This window comes from Cynocephalus volans, chromosome 14 (genome assembly GCF_027409185.1).
Source record: "Cynocephalus volans isolate mCynVol1 chromosome 14, mCynVol1.pri, whole genome shotgun sequence".
Lineage (NCBI taxonomy): Eukaryota > Metazoa > Chordata > Mammalia > Dermoptera > Cynocephalidae > Cynocephalus > Cynocephalus volans.
In genome coordinates this window covers 67,815,590-67,841,361 of record NC_084473.1, presented here as the reverse complement: position 1 = coordinate 67,841,361, position 25,772 = coordinate 67,815,590, and the positions used below count along the sequence as shown (strand labels likewise).

Below are 25,772 nucleotides of genomic sequence, written 5' to 3'. Positions count from 1 at the left end.
AAAAAAAAAAAGGAAGAAAGTTCTGATACATGCTACGACATGGTTTAACCTTGGAGATTCTATCCTACATGAAAAAGCCAGTCACAAAAAGACAAATATTGTATGATTCCACTCTCAGTCACCTTGCAGGTTCCCTTGCTAGCAAGACAATAAATGTGATATGTGCTCAAGATCAATCTTTCTTTCTTGAAAACAAAGGGCTAAAAGGGGAGAGATGTTCACCGGTATTTGCGAGGAAGTTAGTCACCAGCAGGTAGACAGAAATGGAAAATTAAACATCTCCACTATGACACCCAGGTCTGTCCCCTTTGGGTAACTTAGCGAAAACGTCAACCAGAATCCACCTTTTTTGTGGGCAACTTGATAAAGAAAAAGCCAGCTCGGGACTTTCCAGGTATAAGAACAGGCACAGAAGGGGCAACCTGAGACCTTAGGTGACCTTTAAACATGCTAATGCTCATTAGGTGCTTATAAATATACAATCCATAAATACATAGTATTGTAACAGACTGAATTTTGGGTAAGGACATGCGCAGTAGGAGAAAGGTTATATAACCCTGGCCTGTCAATCAAGTAAACTAACGCATGCGCAAAACTAGTAAAACTAAAACCCCCTAAACTTATGTGTAAGGGCCATTCTCTGCTCAGGAAATTGGCCCACTTCTCCCTTGGTGTGTCCTCTTCTGTGCTCATGAAAGCTTTGCTTTGCTTTTGACTCAGGTTTCTGATTGTTCATTGACTTGGGGGGAAAAACCAAGGCAAACGGGACTCTAGTCCCCGGTAACGGTATTCATTTCAGGGTTCTGAGACCCCTCACGTCACACTTTCTAGAACATGGGTTGTTTTGTGTTCTCTTCCTTCGCAGCATGGAGCAGGCTTTGTGCCATAGCTTTCTAAGCAGGTCTCCTGCTGTGTCTATCCCAGGGGCCTGCGTGGGGGAGTCACTTGTTCCAGTATCACTCAGGCAATGAGAAAAAGACCAGAGTAGGTGTGGAGGATCATGAGTCCATGCGACATCAGAGATCATAGTCACCCTGTCCATCACGGGAAACCTGGAGCAGCAGAGCAGAGTGACTTGTTCAAACAAGTAGATGGCGGGGCCAGCCCTAGGACTCGGGTCTTCAGATTCTCTGGGCAATCTCCTGAGTCACTGAGGCTTCTAGCCTTGGGGACCAGGAGGCAGGGCTGGGTAGCGGGGAAGCGGAAGGAACAGACAGCAGGCCTGATCCACCAGATCTGCTGGGGCTCCAGCCTGGGGCCCTCAAGCCTGGAGCAGAGCAGAGCAGCAGCCAGGCCGGAGGGCGCAGAGCAAACCAGGCCCCTCCTCCCGCCGGCAGCCCGGCCCTGGCAGCCAGAGGGGAGAATTCCCGGAAGTGAGGCGGGAACAATGGGAGGAAATGCGGGAGGAAGCGCCGCCCCGCCCCTGCCAGCTCGGAAGCCACCGGCTGTCGCTGCCGCTGCGGAGGGACAGCGGCCTGGACTGACTGCTTGTTATTTTCCCCCGCAACCTCTTTCTGGGCCACGAAGTGCACTTCCCCACCCCTGCCATACGCCCTGGGGCCAGTCCCCCCCCCCCCCCCCCCCCCGGGAGCCGGAGCCGGGTGGCTTCACAGCCCCCACTCCTCCGGGAAGAAGGGCTGGGGAGCGCAGCAGGCCGCCTCTCCCAGAGCCCAAGGGGAAGCATGGCTGGGGAGGAGGGGCGGGAGCGGAGGAGGGACTCCCTGGAGCCGTCGGAAGGGTCTGAGGCTTGATGGCAGGACACCCTGAAGGCCACTCTTCATTCATCCATTCATTTCACGGAGGATAGAGGAGACAGTGGCTTTATTCAGGGGGCCTCAGACCAGGAAGGCCTAGACTTTTGAGGAGACCCACCCATCTGGAGATGAGGACAGAGGCGCAGGCTCCAGGGCCAGGTTCTTCTGCGTGGCAGGGATGCTGCTCGCTCAGTGGGCACCAACCTGTGGCCTGGCAGGTGGCAGACAGGATTCAATAGGGGTCAAATAAGGCAAGGAGGGGCCTGCGGGCCCAGAGCCAGCTCTGAGTGTGTGCAGAGCTTGGCAGGTCTGAAGGAAACCCCAGGGCCCTGGCTCCACCCCCCAGCAGCCTGCTGTTAGAAGAATTCCAAGGCCCTCCCAGCCTCCCCAGACCCGGTCATCTCTCTTGGCTCTGCTGTATTCTGGAGCTAGTGGAATGTGGGGGCAGGAGAAGCGTGGGGGCTGAAAGAGCTGCTGCCATCCGATAAACAGAAAGAGAAGTCAGGAACTGGTGTTGGGGAGGGAGGGAGAAGCCAAAGCAGCTTATGTGTTCACAGGGCACACATTTTTCCTCCATGAAAACAACTATTTCTCAAATTCATCATCCAATAGTGCTACTTGTTGGGAGTACAAATTGTGTGATATTATTACTAGTTTGTGTTTGTTTTATAGCAGAAATAGGTTTAGTTAGCTAGAGAATATGGAGGAACTTTGGTCAAGGGACTTACATTACTAATGACATAATAGACCTGGAAGGCAAAGCGGGACACCGCTCACGTGATGAGATAACAACACACCCTCCCAGTTTTCACCCTTTTGAGATGTCACCATCTGGTCCTAGAAAGAGCATCTGCGAGGCCACGACAAGGAGATAATCAGCCCAGGTCAGACCTCAAACAAAGTATAAACAGGCATCTGTCAGCTGTGGGATGTTGCTGGCCAGCTGCTCGGACCCTTTATCCAGTGGACAGAAACAGACTGGAATTGACACTTCTTGGTGTGGACTACTCTCACACAGAGGTGGAAGCCAGTCTTGTTGAAACCCACAGGGCCTTTAGCTTGTAAGGGTAAGGGACCTTGAGTGCTGCCTCTGCCACACTGAGAAGGGAACTGGGTGTATGCCGCTCTCAAGCCACATTCTCAAGGATCATCAATTACACGCCATCAGATGCATCCATTTCCTTGTGGAGGTGAGTCAGGAAAGGACCTCGCACTGGAGACGTAAGATCCCTGATCTGTTCCTAACAGGATAAAAAATAGGAGCTGTGTGCAGTGTACCCTTAAGGGGTCATTTAGTTTAAGTTAGAAGTAGGCTAGGATATATAGTAATTAAAAGTAAAAGTTTTGTGCGTGTGATATGTGTGATCAATAAACTGTGTGATTTGAGCATCAATAATTTTGTCTCGAGTGGTCCTTGCCTACCAATAAGGGTCTGCGCACTACTGCCCTATCAGAGAAGGGAGAAGAGGTATGGGGTGCTGGCCTGCAAATCTCGGCCTCAAGAAGTAGATGGGAAGGTGGGAATTAAGGTGGCCAAGTAAGTTCATTTTAATGAAACATGAAGAAATATAAACAAATTTATTTTAAAACATTGGGCCTTATTCCATCATTATTTGTAAGAACAAAACACAAGGGCAACCCCAATGTTCATGTAAGAAAGTACAGTACCTTCATAAAAAGAAATACTATACAGCTATGAAAGTAATGGGGAAGCGCACCATGCACTTACATGGAAAGTCTTCAAGATACATTAAGTGAAAAAACAAAGTGCAAAAGAGTGTGCTTGATATGCTACCCATTGCATAAACAAGGGGACAGTCAGAATCTATACTGGTGATTAAGCAATAACGTAAGGACTCTGGAATGACACATAGAAACTATGAACCGTGGTTACCTATGGGGGAAGAGTAAGAACTGAGCAGATGGCGACAGAGATGACAGGAAGGATTTTCACTGCATTTTTAAATATAATTTGTTTTTCTAATTCCTTAAAGTTTTTAACTGACTCAAAAATTAAATTTAAAAAGAAAACATAAAAACTTCAAAATTTCTTAGAATTTATTAATTCAACAAATACTTATTTAGCACATTCAACAAAACATAGTCTACACTACCTCGTTTAAATGGACACTAGTCCTATGGGGTAGATACTGTTATTAATTTAGTCCATCTCACAGGCGAGGAAACTGGGACTTGGAAAGGCATTTGATTTGCCTGATTTCACACAAAGGACAAGGCCAGCAGAGCCTGACTCGAAAGGCTTTGCTTTGAACCCTTCAGGGACACCTCAGAGCCCCCTGAGTACATCATGAAAGAAACAGAAAGGTCCTTGGTTTTGCTTCATCCATGGGAAGGGAAGCACAGCCTACAAATTTGATCTGATTCAATTTTTTAAAAAAATATAATTTCAAACTGTATTAATCACACCTTTTCATTTTCTGTATTTCAGATGGTTTGACATCTGGGGCCTTGTTGGTCCTGGAAGCACTGCTCCTCCCAGGGCTAGCCAGTTCCTAGAGATAGTAAGGGACTCAGCCACAAGCAGGCTTTTCATATGCAAACCAGCCAATCCAGAGCCCACACCTTCCAACTCCTTCATCAGGCTCCCATGCTCAGGACCAATAGTCCTCTGTCCTAATCACGCCAGGACCAGGTACCAGACAACTAAGGACAGTCCCTGCACCCCAGAGCCCACTGGAAATACTCAACCTAGCCAGTCCTGCATCTGCTTACCCTGCCTAGCCCAATCCGCCCTGCAGAAACCACAAAAAAGGCTCTTGCCTGCATTGTCCCCTTGTTCTCTCAGTCTCCTGACTGATCCTGGTGCTTCCCCAAATACCCCGAAGAAAGTGACCCAGGAAGGCAGCAAGACACACAGCTCCTGTTCTGTTAGGTTCGTAGGAAACCCCGGGTGACCAAACTCAGGGTGTCACACACACCAAACCAACGTTTTCAAACTACACCTTTCAACCTATAGCAACACCTTGAAAATGTTCTTCCTCTCAACTATCTTCCAAAAATAAATATTTGTCATTCAGTGATAACGGATAAGAGTTCTCAAAGTCATCCTATCTGGGGTGGTAACCTAGCTCTGCCGCTCAACAGTTGTGCAGTTGGGCACAAGTTACCCAACCTTTCTGAGGCTGTTTCCTCATCTGCAAGTCGTTTACTCTTTCAGCAGGTATGTAGTGAGCACTAGCAGGGTCAGGCACTGTTGCAGGCACTGGGGCTTCTGTTGAGAACAAAACGGACAACCGCCCTGCACTGCTGGGAAGAAAGCACAATTCAGGGGGTTCTGGTAAAATTTCAGCTCATGAACCTAACACCCCCATGTGTGCCTGGAGCACAGACTGGGCTTGGAAGATGCTGCTTCCCTTCCTCCCTGCCACACTCACCCTCTCTCCTTCTCTGCACATTCCCATCCCACCAAATTACTGTGAGGGTCACATTAGATCATGCCTTGACGTGCTGTCACATGTAAGAAGTTCATTTCTTTCTGGTCATTCCTAATGGTAGAATAGAAGTAAGACCCTCAAAATTTCAGGGAGAAAGACTGGCTCTGTGGAAGGACTTTCTAACAGAATAACCCAGCCCCAGAATGGGCTTCTTCCTTACTCAAGCACTGTCCTTCAGGGATGGAGGAGATGAGACACCTGACCTGATGACCTGGGGGTCTGTCAACTCTGAGAGAATGTAGCTGGCTGAGAGGTGAGGCTCGGATGAAAGCAATGCGTCACTGGGGCACAGGATAGGGATCAGGGTGTGATGGCACAGGTTACAGTGGCACCACTATGACCACGAGAGCTTTGGCAGGAAAGGCTCCCACAGCCCAGACTGCATGGAAGGAACGCTGGAGATGGAAAATATGCTCACGACCACAATGGGAAAGACTGGGACAGACAAGAATCAGCTGTGGATGTTAAATCTACAGAGACATTTTGATGAGGAGCAGGACATTCGCACAGTCTTAAAGCATCTCTTCACAGATTTCAAGGAGGAAAAAAGAACAACAAACACAGTGGAAAAATCAGATAACACCATAACCAGCTGATCAGACTTCACATTCCCGGTGAAGAATATCATTTGCCTCCAGATGGACACAACATCACTTAGGCAATTTCTGGCCAGGAATTAGAAACCTAATCTAATCATGAATCTAATCCTGAGAAAACATAGACAAACTCCAAATGAAGAATACTCTATTTAAAAAAAAAAAAAAAAAAGTAGGTGCGTGTATTATTCAAAAATGTCATAAAAGACTAAGACTGTGGAAATGTTCCAGATTAAAGGAGGCTAGGGAAATATGACTAAATTCAACATGGGACCCTAGACTAGATCCTGTAATTGGGGGAGGGGGAAAAAGGAGGGGTGCTATAAAAACATCGTGGGGTCTGTAGAGAGGACTGGAGTACAAGCAGCAGATTAGATAAAAGCACAGTATCCATGTTAAATTTACTGAAGTTGATAACTGTACTGTGGTTACGTAAAGGAATATCCCTGCTCTTAAGAAATATACACTGAAGTATTTAGGGATAAAAGATGATGAATATAACTTACCCTGAAATGGAAGACAGAGGAAGAGGGAGAAAGGAGGAGGGAATTATGGAGACAGAGAGAGAGACTGTAATAAGACAAGTGGAGTAAAATGTTAATAAGTGTATCTGAGCAAAAGGTATAGGAATGCTCTTTGTAATATTTTAGCAAGTTTTCTATAAGTTTGAATTGATTTTCTTAAAATGCTCAGAAGGGTCATTGTGTGTCAGTTTCTAATTCTTCATCTTTGAAACTAAGAAAACGACATGTCAGTTAAAATGACATATTTTACAACTCATCGCTGACTCAGCTGCACCTTCCTCTCATCAGATTCAGTGAGCCAGACACATAGGAAAGTCAGAGAGCCAGTCCTGGGAGGAAATTCCATGAGCAGAGACCCTTGGTCCCCCAGCCATGAGTGCCTGGCAGTAAAGGGCAGGAAATGAGGGACAGCAGGACATTCCACAGCTCTGAGCCTGCCTAGGCTCCAGCAGCTTTCCCGCCAATATCTAATTCCCCAGGGGCTGCCCAAGGGTAACTAAATAGTTTTCCACTTCAGTCCAGAGGAAAACAAAAGAAAAATTATTCTGAAACCTAGGGATGTCCTGGATAGAATCCAGGGAAAAATATAGTTGTAAAAATCCTTGAAAATAAGGATATGATCAGTGTTTCTGAGCCTGCTGAGAACAATGGGATAGTGAACTGTAAATAGGCCTGTGCAAAACAGCCTCCCAGGGATTACAGAAAAGGGGGCAGCAAACCCACTGGCTGAAAGCCAGAGGCTGAACTGATGCCTGCTTTTCCCAACTCCTAGCAACAGCAACCACTGCTCTGCCTGTTTTTGTTTTGTTTTGTTGGTGGCTCGCCAGTACAGGGCTCCGAACCCTTGACCTTGGTGTTATCAGGTCAGCACCACGCTCTTACCAAGTGAGCTAACCGGACAGCCCACCTGCCTGCTTAAATGCCTGCATGCACACATGCACATCGGTATGAGTGCCCATTCCCGTGTGAGAGTGCACTATGACAAAGCAACAGACAGGTGACAAACAGAAAAAAATACCCTCCACAATATAACAAGACCAAGGCAAGGGTTAATATTCCTAATAAAATCCCAAACACATAAAATTACTATGAATTAATAAGAAAAAGACAAGCGGCCCAAAATATAAGGACAGGCAATTCCCAGAAGAAGAAATACAAATGTGCAATAAGCATGTGAAAAGATGTCAACGTTACAAGTGGTCAAGGAAACACAAATTACAAAATACCTTCCCCGGTTCCCATCACACTGGCAAAAAATAAAAGATTGGCAGGCACTTTTTTACATATTGGTAGACACAATTAGGAAATTTTTGAAAAATAATTTGGCAGAATCTACAAAAATGTTATATACGTATACACTTTGATCCAGTAATCTCACTGTTAAGGACCCATCCTAAAGAAGAAATAGCATAAGAATATTAAAAACATTTGGATAAAGATATTCACTGGATAGTCATTCGCGAGCAAGAAATTGGAAGGAAACTAAACACCAGTTAATAAGGGTACGGTGGGGTAAATTACGGTGCACCCACACTGCAGCATACCACATAACCATCTAAAAATGAGGTAGACATACTGTCAAGTGACATACTGACCTGGGAAAAGGTCATGATGAAGCGACAAAAAGCAAAATATAGACCCATATGTGTAACATAATTCCGTTTTTTTATAAATAAATGCACATGCATGTATGTAAACAGATGCTTGCAAATGCACACGAAAAGTCAAGAAAGATATGCACCAAATTGTTAACAATGAGCATCTCTGGAGGGAAGGGAAGAAATGGATGGGTGGAAGGTGGGAGAACCTGCACTTTTTCTTGTACAACTTTTTTATTTTTTTTTAATTTTTTTTTTTTTTTTTTGTCTTTTTCGTGACCAGCACTCAGCCAGTGAGTGCACCGGCCATTCCTATATAGGATCCGAACCCGGGGCGGGAGTGTCGCTGCGCTCTTGGCGCCGCACTCTCCCGAGTGCGCCACGGGCTCGGCCCTTGTATAACTTTTTTAGAATGAAGCTTACTTATAAAAATTACTCAAAATTTTATACTTTTGTGTTTTGGGAGGGATTTACTTTTTTTAAATAAAAGAGTGTACGTGCATATATGTATGCAATATGTTAGTGGACACTCAGGAACAGCCACGTGTCCACACGGGGTCTGCACGTATCGTGTGCACGCTTGTGTGGTTTATGCATGTTCATCTATGTGCGCCTGCTACCATCAACAGCCACCATACACTGAACACCTTCAGTGTTTCAAGCACTGAGCAGGCATTCGACACGCAAACATTAGCTCATTTAAACCCAACCGGACTGGCCATGGCTCACTTGCGAGAGTGAGATGCTGATAACATCAAGGCCACGGGTTCGGATCCCTATATAGGGATGGCCGGTTAGCTCACTTGGGAGAGCGTGGGGCTGACAACACCAAGTCAAGGGTTAAGATCCCCTTCCAAGTCATCTTTTTAAAAAAAATTAAAAACAAATAAAATAAATTAATAAACCCACAAGCACCTTGCAACATAGGTACTCTTATTGACATTGTCCTGATGAGGAAATAGAGGTTCAGGGAGGTCCAGGTCATAGACAGTGTCAGGTTGGGATTCACTCCTAACAGTGGGTCCCTGAGTAAAGCCCCTGACTCTCATTCTCATGCTACCATCCCTGTCCCGCCCAGCTCGGGTGGACAGCCTGGAGAACCTAGACCACCCAGGACAGAACCCCTCAATCTCCATCAGCCTACTTCTGGGGGAGGCCAGGCCCTGTCCCAGGAGCCTCTGCCATCTCCCATGCATTCCTACCCTAGAGGACTAAGATGCAGGTCCAGCTCCTCCCTGGAAACCCTCACATTCTCTCAACAGATTAAGCTCACTGTCACAGGAGGAACCAGGCCACCCTCACCTCCACCCTGGGGCACTGAGGCCTACTCCAGTCTCAAAGACAGCCCTACAGGAGAGAGTCACCTATGTCAGGAAGACCCACCATGCCTGGATGCTCACAATTAGCATTTCTCTTTTTTTTCTACACAGAGTCTGAGCTATAAAGAAACAACCCCCAAGTTCCAAAGAAAGAGCAAAACATTAGGCCATAGGCTATCACCTATGAATTAGTATGATTTAGTCCTTTTTCAAACCAGAGCTGGCTGAGAGCAGCCTTCGATGGGAGAGGGCTGGACCAGTGAGACTTGGAGCGACTGGGGCAGCAGAAGGGCAGCAGGGGATGACTAACATTGTGAAGCACCCCTTTGTGGCAGGTCCCTTAGGTGTGCTTTGGTACTTGATTTAATACTCTGAAGAATGGAAGAAACCGAGGCTTGGGGAGTTTAGGTGACCTGCTAGACCCTACCTCCTCTGAAAGTCTACACTCCACTGGACTAGGTCATCCAGCTCAGTGTGTGGACTGGAGGAGGAGCAGCTGATGGAGGAAGCTGGAGAAGGAGCATGAGTGCTCAGAGAGGTTCTTGACCTGACTCTTGGGGCCCCAGCCAGTGGTGGGTGCCATGACTGATGCTCAGACCATGGGGAAGGGTGGAGGCAGACAAGTGTCTGCGTGTAAGTGAGAGGCCCCTCAACACCCCACTTCTAGAGCCAACGGGTTGCTAAAAGGTCATGAGAGGATCACACTATCCCAAAGAACATGCTACTACGAACACCTAAAGGAAAGCTTCTTCAAAGGAAATTAGGTGCCTCCTAACTGATTCTTCTTGTAAATCTAGGTCTCCTTCTATAGTGTTTGATTAAAGTAAGGGGGCTGGGTGCATAGCTACTCTGGGTTGATGGGAGGAGAATAGAGCCACCAGATAAAATAGAGGGGACCCAGTTAAGTTTGTATTTCAGATGAACAATATTTTAATATAAGTATGTCCCATGCAATATTTGGGACATTCTAACGTAAGCAGGTGTCCTATATGTTTCTTTGTTGAATCTGGTCCCCCTACCTCGGGGCTAATGGGTTACTGGGGTCAAAGTGAACATCATTTTGACCCTGGTGTTTTGCCAGGTAGATATTTTGACCCCATGGAGATTTTTACTTCCATGTTTATATTTACCAAACATTTAAATAAAAAATACACCCACGTTTATTAAATTCCACAGGAAAGGCATTTTCCAGAACAAACTAAATTAATGTGTTGATACATTTTCTATTCAGTGCAATTAAACTGTTCCCTTTTTTTTTTTTTTTTTTTACCATCTTTACTTTCATTTTATCAAAATTATTTTCATTGGGAACAATGATTCTCTGCTTAAATTTCCCAACAGATTTTGCTCACAGATTTTTTTTTTTTACACTTTTTGGTCCACATCAAGTTTTATCAAATATTGATTTCTGCCATTTTGAGTTTTCTTTCATGGAATTATTTCTATTAAGTCTGATTTTCCAAGGTCAACGTTTGCAGTTATCAACAGGATTCTTCAGTCTATTTTTCATTTCTTTAACTATTTTACTATGTGCAGTTTCAGCCACTATTATGTTATAGTGATTATTTCACCAATAATTACATACAGAACCTATTACAAGACAGCAGTTCCTTCCAGAAGGGCCCACATTGCTCCCACATAGTGGCTTCTCCCCTGGGTAAACACTGGCCTCCCTTGGGCAGTTTCCAAAAGTGCTGATACCTGCAATCCACTTCAGAGTTTTCTGTTTAATCAATTTGCTGTGAAGCCCAGACATTGTATTTTTTAAAACTCCCATGTCTTTTTAAGATGCATCCAGGGTTGGAACATTGTTCTAAAAATCTAGAGCTGCTCTGTTCAATATAGTAGCCACTAGCTACATGCAGTTATTTCAATTTAACTAACTAAAATTAAATAAAAGTTAAGATTCAGTTCCTCAGATACCCTAGCCAACACAGACAGAACACTTCCATCAGCTCAGAACGTTCTATTGGGCAGCACTGGTCTGGAGTCCAGATCAGTGGTCTCAGCCCAGGCTGCACAATGGAAGCATGGGGCACCTGGGGAGGTAGTGAGGCTGCACAGACCATGCCTTGAGCTAATTAAATCAGAGCTCCGGCCTGGGGCCCGGGCACCAGTCTGTGTAAAAGCTGCCCAGGTGATTCTATTGTATGGTCTGGATTAAGAATCTCTGAGCTGAACATCCCAGTGGCCAAAACACCTGGTCAGGGATGCAGGTCATCTCCCCACCAGCTTCTCTCTGAGAAGCCCAGAGTAAACGGGAAGTTGTCCATGCAGCCTGGGACAGGGTTCCAGGGACTCCAGCTGGGTTGGCAGGAGTGTCTTCCATCCGTAGGAGCAAAGCTTCCTTTCATGTGCATTTGAAACCTGACTTGATCCACACAAAGTTGGCTCAGGGGTCCCTCAGGCACAGGGCTGCCCCTCTGGAGGTGGGCAGGCTGCCAAGCAATCCACAAGCGGTTCCCAGCCCAAGGTTCTCTGCCTGAGGCATGGAGGGCACCCCGAGATCCCACTCCGGGCCAGCAGGCCAGACTGGTCTAATGAGGTCCCCCACAAACTACCAGTGGTCATCAAGGAAGACACAGAAATGCAAGGACAGTGGAGGTGGGGATTGAGCAGGGAGGAGAGAAGGAGGAGAGAAAGAGTGGAAGGAGAGGAGGGCAGGAAGGAGAAGAAGCAAAGTAAGTCTTAAAGAGGCAGGCATGGAGGGGAAATCCAGACGCAGATGGGGGCAGAGGACAGAGGTGAGGAAGAGGCAGAGGAGGCGAGAGACAGGGAGACTGAGAGAGTTAACGACAACCGACCGCCGAGGGCTTGGGATCCATCTCGCTTGCAGGCTGCCCGGGGAGGACAGGTGGTGAGTGAGCTCACGGAAGACACACCCAGGACTCACAGACGTGAAGGGGGTGGCTGCATGATGATCCCAGGGGACCTCACTGAAACCCACCAGCTAGAAAAGCCTGAGGACAGTCAGATGACAACAATCACCATCACACCTGCCGTGTCCCTGACTGCTTTCGTTGGAGTGAGCAGGACTGAAGCCATGTTGGGACCTAAAACTGCATGGGAGGTAAAAGATTTTAAAAGGATACAATTTTTTTCTTGGCAAGCATTTCTCCCTCTTTTCCTATGGTTATTTAATATTTCAAACCTTGGTTATGGGGCAAGATGACATTATTTACATAAATATAAAGTTGTTTTCTGGCCAGTGTGAAGCTGCAAACTTGCCACAAGACACCTACTATCTAGACCCTGAGAAATCAAGGCAGACATCATTAAAGCTATGCTGATTCCACCCCTCCAGCAGGACTCTGAGATAACAGCAAAGATGGGAGCAGAAACCAGACGGAGCCTTGGGGAGACCTTGTACCTAGCTCCTTGCAAGGAGCCCCCACGGCTCACGTCCCCCTCCCTCATGCTTATTTCCCACGTTCCATTCAACCCCCTCTTTAAAGACCCTGTAGTAAACCTGGGTCTTTGAGACAGCTTTAGTCTGGCCTTCCTCCTTCAAGTTTACTGGAGAGACTGGTCAGCCTAACATCTCTCCTCAGGTCACCAGTACTCCTGAACAAAAGCTGACTTCCATTTTTAAAAACATTTGACTTTTGGGGTTGTTTATTTTCATTTTGGGGCGGGCAGCCAGACTTGGGTTTGGTAACAGATTTGGAGGAGCCTCAGCCAGAAGCTGAGTGTCCCCTGGAATCACTTCCAAACAGTGAAAACTCAAAGGCAGTGAGCAGGTGTTCAACTTAAAATGTTCATTGAACTGAATTCACTGAATTCCTTTTCTTTCAAAATTTAAAATGTCACATGGTTGCCCTAGTCACTTCCTGGTATGTTTCTTATTTTTACAGTTTTAGAATTTTAAATGCTTCCAGTCTCTGATTCTTTTCTCACATTTCATGTGTAGGGTGAAAGTACTTCGAGATCTAAGCATGGGACATTACAGAATTCTCATGCAAGTGCAACCATGGCTATCAGATACAGTTTATTCCTTGTTAAAATTGCTCATTCTTTCAGCAAATTTCCATCACTAACCTCTCATTCTGTTTCTTCCTATCTTCTCTTTAAGATAATGCCTCTGGCATGGAAGTCAGGAACTGTGTTTCTTTTCAGGATTGTTGAGGGTAGCTTGGCCCAATCCAAACAGGGCTAGGCAGGCTGAGCCTACAGACATCCCTACTGAGGCTGTGCAAATGTCTGACCTTTGACATCAGAGGGCTAGGGCTCCCCCTCCAGATCCTCTTGATTCTGCCATCTTCTGAACATGCAGACGGCCTGCCCCAGCACAGATCACTGAGGGATTCCTTCAAACCCACAGACCAGTTGTGATCCCCCACACCTCACACCACCCCTAACCAGTTACCCATAAGTACATCACCTTCCCCATGGTGGGGAAGGTGGGTCTGAGAGGCTAGTTTCCCACCTTCTCACAACGACCACCTTGCAATTAAACTTTCTTTCTCTGCTGCAAAGACACGTACTTGGGCGATTGGCTTTCTGTGGCACTGGACAAACAGACCCTACTCGGTTTGGTAGCACGGGTGCCCTGTCCTCCCTCCCACTGCTCCAGACAGGCTTACCCCCAGGCACCACAAGTTCAAGCAAGCTGCCATTAAGGCCATGTACCCCATTTGCTCCTGATATGAAGCCAAAATTCTGTCACTTCCTCACTTGACAGTGTTGCTTTGGTAGCCTCTGATATTCTTCAGATATTTACAAATATAAGTTTAAATTTCAATTTCATTTAATTAAAATTTAGTTTTTAATTGCCAGAAATCCAAAGTTGAGACAACTGTTCAGAAAAAATAAAAAATTATGTTCAAGTAGCTATGAGGAAGATGTTTCTGGTAAATTAATAAGTTTAGTGAATTAGCTGTTCAGCAAGTTGATGTTTGAGGAACTGATTTCCAGCAAATGGCCCTGCAGTGAACTGGTCATGAGGGGAACTGGTTTTCAGAGAGCTGGCTGCCCCCCAAGAACTAAAGAACATCCACAGGGGCCAATGGGAGGGCGACAAGGTTCCATGCCTACTGCCCCCTTCCCCTGTGTGATCTCTGACACACAGGCCAGGACAGCCCTCTGCTCACCCTGAGGGCCAGCCTGGCCCTTGAATTGATCAAAAATACATTCACAGCCCCTGCTCTTAGGCTGCCTTCATGATCTTAGAAATCTCCCCACGGGGCCTCAAAAATACTGCACATGATGGTGGAAATGAAACACACATGTCCTCTGTGTGCCCTGCAGTAATCAGTCTGTCCCACCTCTGCCTCAGTAAACTCATTTCCAGTGTCATCGGGGAACTGAACTCTCCAGAAGGGCCCAGCACCCTCCGGAGGTTTCTGCAGCCTCTGAGAGGTTCAGTATTATGAGCATGTCACAAAGACCTGTTCTGCAATCACAATTGCACCATCACTAGCCTTGGAGAAAATTGCCCAATCTCTCGGAGCCTCACTTTCTCCATCTGTAATGATGATGACTAGAATAGTGGTACCTAACTGATTGGCTAAGCTTTTGGTAAGTGCCAGCTGTGTGGTTTTGCTATTATCCTCGGCCTGGTCTTGGAGGCCCCCTCCCAATCCAGCCCCACCACTCCCTTCTCTCTGGACTGCACATGTTGTGAGACTGAGTCCCACCTGTGAGGCCTGAGCCCAGCTGCACTCCAAACCCCCACACTGGAATACCCTCCCCTTCTCCCCTCTCCAAAGCCTACCCTGCCTCCAAGTCAGTCTGAGTGGCCCTCCTCCAAGAAGCCTTCGAGGACTGCCCAGCAGCCAGAGTTGCTCTCTCCCTGGCCTGCGAGTCCACCATTCATGCTTGTCAGAGGCTGCCTTATATTCCACAAAGTGTCTGGTCTGTGTTGAGAGGTAGCTTAGCCTGAACTGATTCCAATCCCCACCCCTGGGCAGGTGGAGGCTGCTGAGGTCCAGAGCTGGATGAGATGAGTTCCAGATACCTGAGGCAGTAGGCATGGGCCCCACACCTTGCAGCCCCACCTTTGGAGGGCCGAGTGAAAGTGTCCCACCCTCCCCACACATCCCACACCCTGCACCCATGGCCAGCAGAGCCACAGAGAGATGGTTTTTCTTCCAAGCTTTTAAGATTTCAAACGTTCCAGGTGGTGTTTTGCAACCTGAGACCCTCACTGGGCTTTCCTTGGTTCCTGAATCCTCCTCCTTCCCCATTCTCTTCCCCCATTCCAGGATAACATAGCCAGGCCTCAGGCCTCAGACACCAGCTGACCCAGTTCCCAAACAAAGACTCCCCTGTGAGCGGTTCAAAAAACAGCAAGCTCATGCCTGATCCTTGCGCCTAGACCTCAGTAAATGACACCAGGAGCATATACATACCCCTGCAGCACCCAACACAGCTGGACCCTGTTATGCCCAGCAGGGACAACTGAACCCCTACCCTGTCACTATGCAGCCTCACAGGCTGTGTCTCCCAGTTCACCCACATCCAAATCAAGAGGCCCTCAACCTTCAAGCTGGGTTTGTCCTGCCCATACCACCCTCCCCCCTCCTCACCATATGAGGCCCAGGAGCTCAAGGACAAGAGACAGGACCCATGGCCTGCCTGGAGGGAGCCTGCTTTTGCCACCAGAACTTCACTCCTGCTATTTGCCCTGCCTGGAAACCCTCCCCAGTATATACATGAAATAACTCAATAGAACCCCTGCCATAGAAAGGTGTCCACTCAGTGTTACCCACTCTTACTATTCTGACTCCAAACCACAAATCTCACCTCCAGCCCCACCTCTCCTCAACAGCTCCCTGCCAGTTGTGCTTGGCTTATTCTGCCTGCCTCCTGGAGTGTGCTGCTGTCCTCACCAGCCCACCCCCAGGAGCCTCCCTGCTGGAGCAGGAGACAGGGACCTTTCTCCTGGCTGCTCCCTGGGGCACATGTGGACAACTGATTCTAGCCCATCTGCCCTCCCCTGCAGCCTGTGCAGCTCTCAGCATTACCCATGGCCGAGTTTCTGAGGCTGTGGCCAGCCTTCTCCACACCACTGGCCCCCAGGCCAGGCCCACGAGAGGCGGCCCCCAATAAATGCTGAGCTGAAACATCAGCTGTCTGGGGCCCGAATTCTAGAGTCTACATCCACCATGACTCTACCTTTACCTTCAAGCCACCAGCCCCCCTCTAGCCCCCTCACCTGTTCCTCCCCATCGTCTCATGGTCTTTGACCACCACGTGAAGCTCAGAGCCTTGGTCCAGGGGGACACCCTTGAGGTCCCACTCAAAGCCCTGGAAGAAAAGGAAAAAAGGCATCTTAACCTATGGCCCCCTAGAAGAGACTGTGTCTGGTTTATTTTTGTGCCCCCAGAGCACTGAGCAAGCATCCGTGAATGATTCTAGTGGGTGGGTGAGGGGAAAGGGGGATGGATGGATGGAGAAATACCAGCATTCCAGAGCTTCAGAGGAGACAGTGAGAGATGAAGGCAGCAGAAGAGAGGAAGAGGTCTGATTCTCATAGCTCAGTTCAAACCCAACCACAGCAAGCCAGGCCAGGAGCCCAGCTGAGAAAATGCCAGGTGGCCCTGCAGGATCCTCGGGGACCACGATCATTGTGCTCATCCAGAAGCCAGGCCCCTGGTGGGTAGCGTGAGTTAGCACCATGTTGAGTAGGCCCAGCCAGAGGCCCCGCACCCCTCCTCAGAGCTAAGGCTGCCCTGTGCATCCCGACCCTGTTCACAAAAGACACTCAGGGCTTCCAAAGGACCACACAGCAGCCATAAACGTAGGGAATTGGTAGAGTGGGCAGAGACCAGCAGGAGCCAGAGGAGGACCTGGTTAATCAGGGAGGGTTGCGGGGAGGATGTGAGCTTTGGGCAGGCAGAACGGCCTGTGTGAAGGGGATGAAGCAGGCAAGAGAGCAACACCCTCTCACTGGCTGGCTGGAGCTGGGGAAGCAGAGGCAAAAGGCCTCTCCCTCCTCTCTATGCCACACCCACATCACAAGGACATGTCTCCATTCACCCACCAGGCCAGGCCACCAACACTCCTCCCAAGTTCCTGGAGCCGGGAGGATTTATTGGCATGCTGGGCCCCCAGCCCAGCCCTCGTCGAGGACACCACTGAGGAAGCCACCTCCCCCATAAGCCCCTCATTTGTCCCTGCAGAGACAATGACAGCAGAGAGAGAGAGAAGGAGGGAGGTGAAAAACCTCGCATACCTCATTCCACACGGGGTTCACACTGTTCTTGATGACTTTAGTTCTCTTCTTCACCCCTACGAGAGACACAAAGGGAGAGTGGAGAGACACATCCCACCCCGCGCCTCCCACCAAGTCAGGTTCAGTTTCTTAGACCCATGTCAGCTCTACCGCCAAAAGAAATCTTAGGAAACCAGAGGATCCCCTGAGAATCCCACCATCTGCAATGAAGGGCCAACGCCAATCACACAACTCCTCTCTCTCAGTTCTGTGTCCACGGAACAGCAGCCCCATCAGAAGGATGTTGCTGTGGGTTGAATGTCCCCCCAAAACTCATTGACGCTTGATCCCCATTGTAACAGTGTCAAGAGGGTGGGAAATCAGACTATGGCAGTTTTGAAAGGTGGGGCCTTTAAGAGTTGACTGGAATGTTACGACTATGCCCTCACGAATGGATTAACCCATTCGTGGAGTAATGGTTAATGGTTTAGTGGGCTGTCATGGGAGTGGCACTTGTGGCTGTGTAGGAGAGCACAGGAAAGCTCTTGCCATTCTCACCATGTGATTGCCTGCGTCACCATGGGACCCTGTAGGGAGTCACCCCCAAGAAGGCCCTCACCAGATATGTTCCCTGGACCATGGACTTCCCAGGCTGCAAAATTATAAGACATAAATTCACTTTCTTTATACATTTCCCAGTTTCAGGTATTCTAAGTGACAGAAAATGGACTAATACAGATGTTTTTAAAAGAAGACAGCCAGGCTGAGTCTTCTCAAAGAGTTTGTCATTGTTATTCTGACTTTTTAAATACAGTTTTTTAATTTTAAATTGTTTTATTCTAAAAATGAACAGTCTTCCTAGAAAATATTCCATTTCTCTTTTTAAAAAACATCCACCTCCACATATTGTATGATTCCATTAACATGAAATGTCTAGAATAGGCAAATCCATAGAGACAGAAAGCAGATTAGTGGTTTCCAGGGGCTTGGAGAGGGAGGAAAAGAGAATGGGAGTGGGAAGTAATAGATTAATGGGTGTGGGGTTTCTTTATGGGGTGACAAAAATGTTCTGAAATTAGATAGTAATGGTGGTTAAACAACACTGAAACCTAAAAGCCACCTAAATTGTACACTTTTAAATGGTGAAAATGGTGAATTTTGCCTCTCCCCTCCACGGCCTTGAAAGGATCTCTTTGACACAGCTGTCCAGAGGCAGCTCCATCTGGCTCACGAGGGATGGCCAAAGGGATGCAGATGGCTTTGGGATAGACAATAAGAACTAACACTGATGGCTAAGACCCAAGCCACAGAGCCCCAGAGGACAGACAGCCGGAGCGCCTCTGGACCAGAGGACATGAAGGGATGGATGCCTGTCCCCAGCACTGTGGGGCAGGTGAGCCCTGAGGGGAAGGAGTGAGGCAGATGCACAGGGAGACCTCCATCTAGTGCCAGGCTCTATGACTCTGAGTGGGGAGATTGTTTTCATAAGAAAGTCAGAGCCAGGAGGAAGGGGCCTGGGTTGCAGCCCCTGGTCCGTTGCAGGGCCAGGTGGTGCCTTCCTCTCTCTGGGTAATCCACAAAACAATGAGTTTGGACAGAGCTTCTGACCTCCCTCCTCAAAGGGCCACCAAGTGGATAGGTCAGAGAGAAAGAGAGGTCTCACTAAGTCCAGCCGGGCTGGAGACCCATCTTTCCATGAAGAGGTATTGATCCACTGAGAAAAACAGCTGTGGAGGGCCCCAAAGAAGGAGGGAAGCCATTTAACTAAGCTTTGCTCTGCAGTGCTTTGTGTTAGGCAGACACAGAAAAGGGCTAAACGTGTCCGACTTTTCCCATAACATCAGGAACAGAAATGACTGGGTGCTCAAAAGATGACTGAAAGTGTTCAACCAGACACAGAACTTTTATGTAGGTTGCATCTTAAAGATTACCCTTCCAACCGACCTCTGCAAGACTCTCCAATGAGAAGTCTTTGGCCTCAAAGACCTGGAGAAGTCCAGGACACTGCTCAGCTTTCAGAGAGTCCTGCCTTGCCATGAAAGCCCCTCAAACCTCTGGAAACATCTCCAGGAGCCCTGAGTTCTCTGAAGCTGAGCGTTGTCAGCGCTTATCCAGCCAGAAGAGGCACAGCCTCCTGCAGGGTCAGCCCCACCCTGCCAGGTTCAGAGCAGGGAGAAGAGGAGGAGGGAAGCAGAGAAGGTCAAGGAGTGGCCAGGAGTGTGGGGGGATTTGGAGGAGGGGGCATTAGAGAGAGAGAGAGAGAGAGAGAGAATGCAGAGGAAAATCATCTGAGGGAAGGAGGCAAAGAGGGGCTCAGTGGATTCTCAGGCGATTTTATAGAAAACAGTTGCTCAGCCTACTTGAGTCCCCCACCCCAGAGATTCTGATAAACCTTCTCCAGTGGGAGAGAGTGAGTTCCCAACCTCTGCCCTCCTTCCCTATTGAAAGTCATTGATGTAGGAAAAGGTCATGGACTTTGGAATGACACAGATCACCATGGACACTTTTTTTATGCGATTCCTTAGGGCAGCAGTTCTCAAACTTTTGGGTCACAGGATGTCACTCTTAAAATTTATCAAGGACCTCAAAGACCTTTTACTTATGTAGCTTGTATGTATTCATTTTTACCACATTAGAAATTTAAACTGAGGCATTTACAAATATTTATTTAGTAATTAATTTTAAAATAACAATAATGAGCCTAATACATGTTAACATAAGTGACATTCCTATGAAAAATTACTCCAACTTCCAAAACAAAAGGAAAAGAAAAGTGACAGCATTTTACATTTTTGTAGTGTAAAACATTTTACTGCCTGGCTGGCTGATCATATCTATTTCTGCATTCGATCTATTGAGATGTCTCATTTTGGTCACTGACTATGAAGAAAACCCAGCCAGATATGTACTTGGAAAGGGAGGCATATTTTAATAAAATTTCAGAGTTGTAAATATCCTTCTTTGATATCACATCTAAACTCAACAAGTAGTAGTTCTTAAACTTCTTAAAGGTAAGTTGCAATGTGTAAACTGAAACTAGATTGGTGAACATTTTGTACCCTGTCACATTAAAATTCATTATTCTATCTTGCACTTTGAATAGATCTTTTATCCCTGAATGATTCTATAACATGCATTGGTCACTGGAGATTTTTGTTCAATGAGTTATGTAGTTCTTCCAAATGTTGACACATTTTGTTATACAATACCAAAAAATCACATTCACTAATGTCACCATCAGTCTCATCAGAAGAGTCTTGCAGTACTGGGAAGGCTGAAGATACAAGTTTTCTAAAATTCCAGTTTCTGCTTGGAAGCTCAAATTTTATGATTGGCAACAAGTGATGAACGTCAGCTGTTTTCCTTGAAGTGGCAGGCTCATCTGTGCATTTTCAAGAAAACATCTGCCAAATGCCCAAGTCTGACTAACCATAGTTTGTCAGTCATTCTTTCATGTAAAAACACTTTCATGACTGCTTGACTGACAAGGTGAACTAGGTACATTTTCTGTTTGTTTGTTTGTTTGTTTGTTTGTTTGTGTATTTATTTTGGTGGCTGGCCAGTACTGGGTTTGAACTCTTGACCTTGGTGTTATCAGCACTATGCTCTAACCATTTACCTAACCGGCCAGCCAATATGTTTTTTGTTTTTTCATGAAAAGTTGTTTTTGCATGAGAGGATGCAGTTTCCTCATCTGTATGGTCATCATAATACCTCCACAAGGGATTGTTGTGAAAATTAAACAAGATAGGATGCGTGAGGTGCCTGGCACATAGCATGCGCATTAAATGTGAGTTCACTTCCCCAGCCCTCCCCTCTGTGCACATCTAGGGAACTCCCCCTGATCCTTCAATGTCCAGCTCCATCATCTCTCCTCTCAGAAGCCTTTCCTGACTCTCCCAGACAGAGATGGCTGCTGTCTCTCTGGTGCTCCCTCAGCAAGCTGTGGCCACATGTGCTTGACAGCGGTAAAACAATGAGCTTCTCCATCTGTGTCCCCAGTTGGGCTGTGAGTTCCAGAGGGCAAGCACCATGCCTTACTCATGTTAGTCATCCTAGTACATAGAGAGGTGTCAAATAACGGGATGGTGAATGAATGAGTCCTTTCATTTCTCCAAGTTGGCTGCAAGTTCACTTCCTTGCCAGAGGATAGAAGCACTGTTCTCAGGGAACACAGTCATTAATAGTATGGCTCTGTGTCAATGGATAGAAAGGACGAAAGGAGGCACAATGAGGGGATGTGTCCTGGAAGGGGCTCCAGTTGCCTTCTCAGCGCTGGGCCAGGCCTGCCCTGGCTGAACCACTCTGAACCCCCTGGTGGGCCATGTTGGTGTGGCTCCAGCACAGGTCAGGCAAATGGCTTTGGAGTCATTCAAATAACAGCTACTACTACGTGACCTTACGTGAGGATCGTAAACTTTCTAGGCCTTGCTCCCACAGCAGTAAATTGATGATAATAAGAGTGTCTACTGCATAGGGTTTGGAGGAGACATGCAAGCTAAGTGTCCACTTCCCCTCCCCTATCACAGATCAGATTCCTGTGCCCCACAGGAGTAATGTGGAAAATTCCATCTGTGGCCTCTCTCAAGCTGTCCACTTGGAAACTCGTTTCCTGGTGCTCCCAGCCAGCATTAGTTGAGCAGCCTCCATGTGCCAAGCACGGTGTTAAGTGTCTTTTAACCATTTCCACTTCCTCCCTTTCCTGAAGAGGAGAACAAAGGCTCTCGATGAGATTTCACTAAGTCCTGATTAGAAGGGACAACTCTAGGACCCTCTGGATGACATTAAGGGAGGGGGTGACTAACGGGCACTGCAGCCTCCAAGAAGAGCAAGACAGAAAAGAAACGTGATTTGCTGATGCCGAGGAAAGGGAAGGCACAACTGCCAATCAGGAAACAGTTCAGAAAATAGTTCCTCCCTCACCATGGATTTAGACCTGTGCTCTCCCCATCACTAATTCTGGCCGTGAGAGGTGTGGCTTCACGTGTGTGACTGAAGAGAGTTGATAGTTCAAGACATAAAAGCGCTCACGGCTCATGCTGCGGGTGGGACGAGGGGACTCTGCCCTCTCCCCAGACTGCTCTGCAGACTCGGGGGCCAGCAGGCAACCGTGAGAACCGTGCTGCAGCCCTGGGTGCTCTTCCAGACCGAATCACTCAGCCAGTCACAGAAACACAAGTACTGCATGATTCCACTCATGCGCAGCACCTGCAGTCGTCAAAATCACAGAGACAAAGTAAAACAGTAGTTGCCAGGGCTGGAGGAGGGGGAACAGGGACTTTAGTGCTTAATGGGTAGAGTTTCAGTTGGGCAAGATGAAGAGTGCTGGAGATGGACGGTGGGGATGGTTGCACACAATATAAGCGTACACTTAAAAATGGTTAAGATGGTAAATTTTATGTTATGTGTATTTTACCAATTTTTTTTAAAAGTTCAGGTGGGAGACGGTGAGGACACAGGCGGTGGGGCTGGGGTGTACTGGCCAGTGTCAGGCGGGAAATGGGGAAAGGGAGAGGAGCAGAGGATGTCTCCCAGGTTCTGACCAAGGCAAAGTGCACGGGTGGCTGCTAGTGTCATTTGCCTAGAGAGGGAGCAGAGAGAAGGAGGGGAGATGGGGTGCTTTAGACTCCCAGAGAGTGAGCCAGCTGCTTCTGCCCATGAGCCTGGTACCAGGACTTGCTCTAAGAAGCTGCAGGGGGCCTTCAGATCCTGCAGACAGCCTCCACACAGCCTCTCACTTATTCCATAGATGGTTGCTGAGGCCTTGCTCTGGGCAGGACACTCTCTTGACACCCCCATTAGAATACCCATAAGACAAAGAAGTGATAGAAATTCAAGCAGCAAACAACCAAAAGGAGAAGACAGCCCTGGCTTCTGCTGAAGGAAGGTCAAGGTGGCTTCACTTCTTGGCACAGACCCCCCTAACAATAAGGGTAGGTGGACTCTGCTTGCTCTGATACTTGCCTTACCATCTGTGTACTCAAGACTGTGCACCCCAAGAACTGGGCAGCTGTCACCCCCACTCTCACCAGCAGAGCACTGCAAGCATCTATCTTTCTAAATCCCAGATAGAACCACACAGTTTAGGAAAGAAGTGGCCAGGAAGGGCAGTGGGCAGTGGACATATGGCCATGGTAGAATGCAATCACACAGGGGTAGTCTTTAAACACAAAAGGCCAATGAAAGCTGGGAAAGATATTTACATATACTTTTAATTTATCAATTAAAAAAACAAACCCGAAAAAACTGGGGAATATATTGGAAACACCTATGATAAAATGTTAATATTCTTAATATATAAAAACCATTTGCAACTAATTAAGAAAAAGACACAGACACACATACACACCCCATGCGCAAATTAAAACAGAAAGTAATTCAGTAAGAGATAAATACTAATAGGTAATAACTATGAAATATCACAAATACCATTTGAACCTTAAGAAAGTGTCAAAGATTTGCATGGTAATGCTTTGTGTTTGCAAGATTACAAGAAAATAGGCCCTCACTCTTGGTTGATAGGAGAGTGAAACTGGTACAGACCTTCAGAAGAGCAATTTGGGAAATGCAGCAAAGACTTAAATATGTCTAGAACCTCTGAATTCCACTGCTAGTATTTACCCAAAAGAAATAATTAAATATGTGGACAAAGATTTAGTCCTCACAGTGACGGTACAATTTAGGCACTGGATATAAATATTAAAAATGTGATATAACTTGAGTATTTATCAATAGGCGTTGAGTAAATTAATTATGGTGCATTCATATAATAAAATACTATGCAGACGTTTTAAAAGGTTGTGTAGAAGAATATTTACCGACATTTAAAAAATGCTCCTGGGGTCGGCCCCGTGGCTCACTCGGGAGAGTGCGGTGCTGGTAGCTCCGAGGCCGTGGGTTCGAATCCTATATAGGGATGGCCGGTGCGCTCACTGGCTGAGCGTGGTGTAGACCACACCATGCCAAGGGCCGCGATCCCCTTACTGGTCAGGGAAAAAAAAAAAAATGCTCCTGATTTATTTTTGAGCAAAAACGCAAACATTTAGGAAAAAATCTGAGATGGGATTACCCCTACAGAGGAAAGTGAGGGTTCTGCGGACTTCTGGTGGAGGAGTGGGCTGGAAAGGTTTTATTTCTTGACCTGTGTGATATTACATGGGTATTCCCTTCAAAATTTACTGATTAAAGCAAGGTTTCTCAACCTTGGCACTATTAATATTTTGGGCCAAATAAATCTTTGCTGTGGGTGTTGTGAGGCTGTCCTGTGCATTGTAGGATATTTAGCAGCCTCCCTGGCTTCTACCCACAAGATGACAGCAGCACCACCTCCCCCACCCCCACCCCAGTGGCAACAACCCAGAATATCTCCAGACATTGCCAAATGTCCCCTGAGGAACAACATTGCCCATAGCGGATAACCACTACATTAAGTCATACTTTTATATTTTATGTACTTCACTTGTGTGTTATATATTATGACTAAAATTGCTTTTTTAAAAAGGGGAAAGAAGAATCTTGAAGGAAATATGTCAAATTGTTAACAAACTAATTCAAAGTGGCAGGATTTGGGGCCATCTTTTACTTTTGCCTCATGTCTTTCTGTAATTCATCATTTTTTACAGGGATTATATGTTTATAAAAAGAAAACAGAAAGCTGTTTTCAATGTTTTAAGTCACTTTTAATGTTTAAAAAGCCAGGTTTAGAGAGTCCAGCGCCCCTACAGCCCACCTTCCGTACACAGGTGAGTCAGGAGTATTTCCTGAAGACAGGACCCTACATGCAGATGGTTCTATAAGATCCCCCAGGCTCCTGCCCAAAATCTAGAGACCCCCCAAGAGAGAAAGGGGAGGCTGGAGAAACATGAGAAAGAAGAGAGGACCTGATGAGATGAGGGAGAGGGGGAAGGATCAGTAGTGTCTCCTGGGTTCCTGGCTGGTGAGCTAGTGAAACAGAGCAGAATTTTACCAAGTGGGGGACACAGCACACCCAGCCTTCAAGGAAACAAAACATTGGAGCTCCAAAGCCACAGGGATCTAGTTTTGTTCTTGGATGCATCCCCCGCCCCTAGAACAGCACCAGGCACATAGCAGGTGCTCGATAGATATTTGTTCAATGAACTAAATACATGAATAGAGGGATATAAATAATCACATTACAGGAAAATGGGCAGGGCAGAAGAAAGGTACAAATCAGTAAATGGTATAGGCAATGAAGCTGCTCATTCATACAAATGATCAGTCAAAAATATCTACCATGGCCCAGTGACTCATGGTATTTTTAGTTAACTAATTAATACAAGAACAAAGGAATGATCGGGATTCATTAATTGCCTCTACCCTGAGGTCCTTAGACAAGGAAGCCGAAAAACTG

At 46.9% G+C, this 25,772-nt stretch overlaps 1 protein-coding gene across 7 annotated transcripts in view; it reads right to left on the bottom strand.

Annotated features, from left to right (window-relative positions):
- The window catches only part of DYSF (dysferlin), a 221,544-nt gene that overhangs the window by 170,513 nt on the left and 25,259 nt on the right, over window positions 1-25,772 (bottom strand). For all 7 annotated transcript variants that reach the window (XM_063077909.1, XM_063077912.1, XM_063077914.1 and 4 more), the window contains exons 2-3: window positions 17,423-17,478; window positions 16,403-16,494 (exon numbers count right to left, since the gene is read on the bottom strand). In XM_063077909.1, the coding sequence (XP_062933979.1) occupies window positions 16,403-16,494; window positions 17,423-17,478 (148 nt within the window). The remainder of the gene's footprint in view (window positions 1-16,402; window positions 16,495-17,422; window positions 17,479-25,772) is intronic.